Source organism: Atta colombica, unplaced genomic scaffold (genome assembly GCF_001594045.1).
Source record: "Atta colombica isolate Treedump-2 unplaced genomic scaffold, Acol1.0 scaffold104, whole genome shotgun sequence".
Lineage (NCBI taxonomy): Eukaryota > Metazoa > Arthropoda > Insecta > Hymenoptera > Formicidae > Atta > Atta colombica.
This window is the reverse complement of record NW_017259189.1, coordinates 260,433-268,326: the sequence shown is the minus strand read 5'-3', so window position 1 is coordinate 268,326 and position 7,894 is coordinate 260,433. Positions and strand designations below refer to the sequence as shown.

The window sequence follows — 7,894 nt, the reverse complement described above, 5'->3', positions numbered from 1 at the left end:
GTATTTGAATTATTTATTTTATACAGATTAGAATATTTTTTTCTGTTAATTTTTACAAAATTTGTAATACTCATTTTCAAAATGACTAAATAAAGATTAAAGAAAAAAAGTGAATGAGTACATTCTTTTTATTATAATTTCTATTTTATTCGCTACTGAGTTGTTTTCGGTATGTATTACAATATTTTTTTCTATTTTCTAATAGTTTTACGAAATTTCTTGAAAAAAGACTCTACCGATTTGAGTTTGAAATCTACTGCTTTTTTAGTGTACCATCTATCGTTCAATTTTTCAACGTGTGGCCAGGTGCTGCCAGCTAGGACGGGAGGGAGCGACCGAGCGTCGAGGAAGCATCGAGGAAGCGGGTGAAAACAAGCGATGCTCAAGCTGAATGAAGGCTCGTGTCGCGTGCCTTTGTTGATTGCCGCTGTTTCTCGAGAGGGGGAAGCGCGTGAGATCGATTCGTTCCCAGCTTTTCGTTCTCGGCTTTTCTTCCAAGAGATACCTCCCAAGTCTTACGCGTTAGTCGCGTAAGACGTAACAGAACGTGCATCTCCGCGAACAGGCGTCTCTTGCCTGTCACTCTCAATTCTAATAATCGCGCCGGCGCGATTATTCGAGCGACGACGATGTAGACATCCTCGACCGCCGTTTGCGGGGATGTCGACTTCGGCACGACCACTCGTGAATATCACGTCGACGACCACCGCAAACATACGGAATCTTATCTTTCTTAGGAGATGTCTTGCAGCGATGGCGCGCGACCGACCCGTAAGTTCGGCACAAAGTCGCCGAAGAAGTTGTGCGTGACCAAGAGCGAGAACGGCGACAAAACGACGACGACCATCAGCTGTATCGGCCATCGTCACAATCATCACTATCATCACGGGCATCATCGCTTCCTAGACGGCTCCTCGCAGCCCTCGGTACACAAGCGCAATCTCTACATTGTCTCCTTTCCCCTGATACTACTGTTCAATGTGCTGCGCACTCTGCTGTATCAGTTGTTTGTAGTGTTCAAGTATCTGTATACCTCCACGTCTCAGCTGATACAGCGTAGACAGACATCCAAACAAGCTTGTCAATTGGAGATTGTTGTGGGACAAAAGCCAACAGATGGGCGTTTGATCAATGGTAATCGGATAGAAGGCGAGGCCATGTCGCAAGTACCTAGACGTCCTATCGGGCCAGGACCCGGAGATCCATTGCTAGCTAAGCAAAAGCACCATCATCGCAGAGCCTTTGAATTTATTAGCAAAGCACTCAAAATCGATGAGGATAATGAGGGTACATACATTGGGACAAGTTATTTTATATATTGTATATGTGTATAAATTAAAAATTTATTTAAAAGTCTCCTTTTTAGTAGAATTTATATATAGCTTTTGATACTTTTAATTGATAATCTTATTCTCTTACTTACTTATTTACTCATTGGGACAGGACAAAAGGAAATGGCGATAGAATTGTACAAAAAGGGAATTGGAGAATTGGAGAAAGGAATAGCTGTAGAATGCACTGGTGGACACGGCGAAGTATGGGAGCATGCGCAAAGACTTCACGACAAGATGTGTACGAATCTGGCAATGGCAAAAGACAGACTTGATTTCCTTGGTTAGTATACTCGTTCTGTTGTAGTACATCCGCACATTGCCGTGTCCAACTTAAAACTATATTCCAAGCTTCTTTACCTATGATACAATGACAATTTTGTTTCTTACGAATAATAATAATAATTATTATTATTATTGATATGTATTTCCCAACAAGAGTGGATTAAAATGGATTAAACTTTTTCTATCCGAATGCGTATTTTAAATAAATGCGAATATTTCTTTTTTTTTTATTGGATTCAATTGAATGCAATTGGATTCAAAAATTGCATTTCCTATTTAAAATTTTGAATTGAACAGTATTCAATTGTATTTGCACAGAAAAAACTAATATTATTTTTAGATTGAAAGGTATAGAGATATGTTCCATGCGATTCCTATAAATGAATAAAATGCATTCAAGATTGAAAAGTATTCATTTTAACATTCGTGAATCAATATTTCTGAAAATCTGAATCCATTTCAATTATTTATTTCAATCCATTCTCATTTGCTGGGTGTACGTCCACTTTATTCGGCAACAATATCCACAGGTAAATCTTTGGCAATGGCAAGAGAAAGAATTTCAATGTGTATTTAGCATGCTCGTGTGCAATTTACTTTAATTTTTTTTTAAAATACACACGTGCGTGTGTGCATGCATGCGCACGCATGTACGTGTGTGTGTGTGCGTGCGCGCGCGCGCGCGTGTGCGTGTGTGCGTGCGCGCGTGTGTGTGTGCGTGTGTGCGTGTGCGCGCGCGCGCTTGCCGCGTATAATTTTCTTATTATAATTTCCTATGTATAATTATTATTTACCTTGAGCACAAGTCAATCTTTATTTTGCATTTTTTTTTATATTTCTATTCGCAGAAATGTAAATGAAAGAAAAATTGGCGCGAATCTATGTCGATAGACAAAGTACTGAGAGCAAAAAATATTAAAAGTCCAATCTCATTAAATGTCATGCGGCAGCATCTTGATAACAATGAAAACGCGTGCTTTTTGCTCCGAGACATTTAGCGATATTGGCATTTTGTTACATATTTGCTACATTACATACTTGCGCGATACGACTGAAGGATTAGCCTGATTTTCTTTTTTAGCTGTCTATAGCCTTACTGCAGCATGGCAGAGAATGTTTTTTTCCTTTTTGTAGTGAGTGTGCGTGAGCTGAGAAAGCTGGGTATCAACAATAATATCAACAATCGCGCACCTGGAAATAAAACGGACGGCGAACATCCGGGAAAGCATCTGAGGGCTCGCCGCAACACGCACACTTTTCAAAACGCTCGATCTTCACCCAACATTAATCATAATAAGAACACAAACAATATACACACGACAATTAACGCTGGACAGACTATGTGTACCCAGATTCCCAAGTTAAGGCCACGTTCACCAAAAAACTGTTTCGCTCATACTATTGAAGGTATTGTTTGCCTGAGATTCTGAGCCTGAGTGCGAAAGAAAGTCGAATGCAAGTAAATAACACAGTAATGCTATTTAGTCGTTGTTCATTTGGAAGAGATACTCGTTTTATTATAGTTGTATACACATTTCTCATTTGACATGTATGTACAAGGATGAGAATAGAGTAGTTGAATGTGGACTTGCCTTAATTGCTTCTTTGTATTTTTTTTAACATAGATTTTTAAATCTGCTGCATTCCACTTATTATACGATAAAGTTTTTCATAAAGCCTAAAGTAAATTTAGAACATTTATACGTTATTTATCAAATACACATTAAGACAAATTAGACGTACGATCAAAGGTACAACACATGTACACTGTCATGTTATACCCATATATATTTCACATACATATACATTCACAATCACATAAAATTTAAAAATGATGTATAATTTTTTCATAGATTTAATATTTATGCGATTTTCATTAGTGATAGCTAAAGATAATGTGTGACGAGACAATGTATCTTTATTTCTCTTCAAATTTTTCAAATCGAAACAAAAGTTTAAAAAAATCGATATATTTTTTAATATACATACATTAAAATTACCGAATTAAAGAAGAGATTTGATTTGTTTGCTAATTAATTTTTATTACCTGTCGCATGAATATCGCAAACATAACTTATTGTTCCATTGAATTTTACATTGCATCTAAATTATAATTCTGCTTTCGACTGAAGCGAGACACCACACGATACACGTAGTGCAATTGTAACTTTATTAGAAAATGCAAATAGTAGGAAGTATTTTTTATTTGAATGTACATAAAAATCCTAACATAAAATTAATTAGTTTCAACAATTTAATTATGTTATATTAGTGAGATAATATATTGCTGTTGCGATAAACATTTTTACACTCCTACTATTTATTACTAAATCGGACGATACAGATAATAATATTGAAAATAAATCCTGGCTGTGAAAATATTTTTTTCTTATTTTTATGTTTGCGATAGACCCTCTTATCTATTACACAGAAGCTTTAATCATATCAACAACTCTAGTAGCGATTCTTTTACATTATTAAACTGCATTAAATTTTTAAAAATTATCATTTTTAAGATTTATTTCTAAGTACAAGTATTGTTTCAGCATCTGGTAGGAAACTATCAGTCCCTGGTAAACGAATAATAGGAACACCCCTAAGTAAGAGCCAGACATTGCCTCGAAGTATGGGTAGATCGATGCCTATTCAACCTTGCCACAGAACCATGCCTATCAAACCGTCCTCCACACCACCCTCTGTAAAAAGACAATTGTCTGTACCGGGCAACGGTTCACCTATAAGACGTCCAGGAACACCGACCACTTCGAACAGTAACAGGAGTACGCCAACGAGAAAAGTACCTATTTTAAAAGGCGTAGATCCAAAACTCGCGCAAGTGATTCTCGATGAGATCTTGGAAGGAGGAGCATCAGTGCAATGGGAAGACATTGCTGGCCAAGAGGTATGTCACGAATTATCGTCGAATTATCGTCATCACTATTGTTGCTTGATGCAGATTATATTGCAAGAGAACATTGTCTCCATCAATTTCTAATTGTTTTGCTAAATAGATAGATAAATAAATAGATAGATATTTATTTCTTGCTTTACGGTTTTGAAAGAGGTTCTTACGTCGATCTGACATAGGTTTTTTTAACATATAAATACTTTTTCTGGCAAAAGATTTTAGTTGCTTAAATTTATTTTTTCGCTCTACACAAACAGCTCTAATTAAGTTATTCCTATGCTATTTTTTTATCTCTATTATACATTTTGTCACTAAATGTTCCAAAATTTCAACTTTGTTATGGCACAGACTTACAAATATTAAAAATTCAAGAAAAAGGAATTAGTAGTAGGGATATTTTTTTTTAATTTAACATTTTTCAAAAATATAATCACGTCATTACAAAGTATTTACAAAGTATAATCATGAAACTTTTTAACAATAATATAATTTTTATTTGAAACATTTTCTCGTATTTCCAATTATTTCCGAGATATTTGTTTCGAGAAGCATAAAAACCGATTTTATTCAAGAGAGTGCTGTACCTCTAAAATTGTATATCAGTTGAAAAAATTTTTTTTGTGATTTGGTTATCTACTCTAATTTATTTCAAAAAAATTTCAAATTTTTTTGAAATTTTATACCTGCCGATTTTTCTCGTTAGTCCAAAAAATATTTTCCAGCTATTGTGTTATTTAGCTCCATTTTGCAATTCCCTCTTGCTAAATATTTTTATTTAATTTCAACTTTCAGACCGCAAAGCAGGCTTTACAAGAGATGGTAATCCTACCATCGCTAAGACCTGAGCTATTTACCGGTCTGCGAACACCCGCGAGAGGATTATTATTGTTTGGGCCACCGGGAAACGGAAAGACATTGTTGGCACGCGCTGTTGCGACTCAATGCAACGCAACATTTTTTTCGATTTCTGCAGCTAGTCTCACGTCAAAATATGTTGGAGAAGGTGAAAAATTAGTGAGAGCTCTATTTGCCATTGCTCGGGAATTTCAACCCTCTGTTATTTTCATCGATGAAGTAGATTCATTATTGAGCGAGCGTAAAGATAACGAGCACGAAGCTTCGAGGTATGCCTATTCATGTGTTCTCTCTAGATAATCGCACACACACACACACACATCAAATAAATAAAGAAAATACCAAACAGTTGGGGCTAAATTTTGATATTTAATTTTATACATAAATTCTTATGCTTTTTTTAATTATACAGAGTGTCCCATTTTAATCGATCACCTAAAATATTTCTTGAACAGTGCATTTTAAAGAAAAATGTTTCAGGCAAAAGTTTTGGGACTTTGAGAGGGACATGGTATGGGTTTGACCTTGGCGTTATCAAAATTAGGACAAGATCACTTTGAATTTTTTAAATGGAATGCCCGATTTTTCATTATATATTCTTGTAGCTTACCTTGAGAGCTTTTCAAAACACTATAAATAAGGTCATTTTTATTAAATATCTCTTAAAGTGATCGATTAAAATGGGACATCCTATATAAACTGAACGTCAGGCTTACCATCAGATTTAAAACGAAATTATATATACTAAAGCTAAAATAACACAATTCAATTGATCATTTGTTAATGATGTTATTAGCATCTTCAATCATTCAAATATTGTAAAATATAATCTCAGTCAAGTTTCAAATTTGGAATCTCTCAATTATTCGAGGCTGATATCTTTCTCAATGATAGAATTAGAAAATTCATAGTTTCCAGATAGATGGAAGGTGCGAATTTTGGTATAATATTTTTCCCAAATACAGCAGTCTAATTAACTTATTATTGCGTGCGTGCGTGTGTGCGTGTATGTGTGTGTTGTGTGTGTGTGTATGTGTGTGTGTAGATAACATGGACATAGTGTTGATGGAAGAAACATGTATTTCAGGAGGCTAAAAACAGAATTCTTAGTCGAATTTGACGGTTTGCCATGCAATCCGGAAGAAAGAGTACTCGTTATGGCTGCTACAAATAGACCGCAAGAATTAGATGAGGCTGCATTAAGGCGATTCACAAAACGCGTGTATGTTACGTTACCTGATTCACAGACGAGGATTGTGTTACTCCGAAGACTCTTGGCCAAACACAATGATCCATTAACGCTCGAAGAGTTGAATGAGATGGCAGTTTTGACGGAAGGATACTCGGGAAGCGATTTGACTGGACTAGCTAAAGACGCAGCACTTGGGCCTATTAGAGGTAATACTAAAAATTCCTTGTATTTATTTTCAATTTTATATTATGAGTAAAGATATATCCAATTTGGTCACTCATTTTATATAGCACAATTACAATATCCTACAAATGTATTCTATCATTTTAATGAATATATGCACGCATAATGTCTAATATTAGAAATTAATTTTATATTTATATACCATACAAGTGTCAATTCTATTTAATTTATTGTATCAAATCTAACAAAAATATGAAGAAAATTCCATAAAATTTATGTTGTGTATAGAAAAGATTTGTTACTTGTTTCATTACAATATATCAAATTCATTACAATATATGTTATCATATTATTCTCAGAATTGAATCCAGATCAGGTGAAAGAATTGGATCTTAATTCCGTTCGTAATATCACAATGCAAGATTTCCGTGATTCTCTAAAGAGAATTCGTAGATCCGTTTCACCGGCAAGTCTAGCTGCCTATGAGAAATGGAACTTTGAGTATGGAGATGTGAGTCTTTGATTTGAAATAAGCCGCTCAATTAAGAAGCTCCAGAAAAATTTATGTTTCAATCGAATTTAAATCTCGTGATTAGAGAAATATTGGGGTGTCCATTGGGAAAGTTCATGCCGATTTTGAAAGAAAATTTAAACGCAGAAGATTTAAATTTTATACATTTATTAAATTTAAATCTTTTGCAGCACGAACTTTCCGGACAACTCAATATTTCAAACTATCGAAACCATGTAAAAAAAATCATATAATATCGAATGTCGACACAATAGTATAATTCTTATATTTTTATTCTACAATATCTTAGAACAATATTGATGTGTTTACAAAAAAAGAGTAGTGAAAAATTAAGAATTTGTTTCCTTTAAATCCCATAACATGCTTTTGCTTGGTGATGAAAAATCAATATAATATTTAAGGTCATTGTTATTTCACTCAAATCGTATTTCATTTATAACTTTATTAATTGTCTGAACTTTATTATACTTTAACAATGACAGTAGAGCGATCTTTTACGATAAATAAAACTTATGTTCAGGGAATGATTGATTTAACATCAAGTGTGTCTTAAAAAAATATCGCATTGATTTTATGAAATATAATACTCCATGTATTCTACATGTTAT

General features: G+C 34.3%; 1 protein-coding gene across 2 annotated transcripts; it reads left to right on the top strand.

Moving 5' to 3' along the window:
* Positions 1–349: 349 nt before the first annotated feature.
* Positions 350–7,286, top strand: LOC108688275 (spastin). 2 transcript variants are annotated; one of them, XM_018194461.1, is made up of 7 exons: positions 350–1,287; positions 1,444–1,614; positions 2,751–3,023; positions 4,163–4,518; positions 5,317–5,648; positions 6,467–6,777; positions 7,114–7,286. In XM_018194461.1, exons 1-7 carry the CDS (start codon positions 741–743, stop codon positions 7,275–7,277), a joined length of 2,154 nt encoding a protein of 717 aa, XP_018049950.1. In that variant the 5' UTR covers positions 350–740; the 3' UTR covers positions 7,278–7,286. The 2 variants fall into 2 exon arrangements, with proteins under 2 accessions (XP_018049950.1, XP_018049959.1); XM_018194470.1 differs by lacking the exon at positions 2,751–3,023 and having other exon boundaries at positions 7,114–7,277.
* Positions 7,287–7,894: the final 608 nt, after the last annotated feature.

Coding starts and splice junctions, on each gene's coding strand:
- LOC108688275 (XM_018194461.1), top strand. CDS start 741: ATGTCTTGCAGCGATGGCGCGCGACCGACCCGTAAGTTCGGCACAAAG. Junction 1,615..2,750: donor AGACAGACTTGATTTCCTTG/GTTAGTATACTC, acceptor TCCTTTTTGTAG/TGAGTGTGCGTGAGCTGAGA. Junction 3,024..4,162: donor TTTCGCTCATACTATTGAAG/GTATTGTTTGCC, acceptor GTATTGTTTCAG/CATCTGGTAGGAAACTATCA.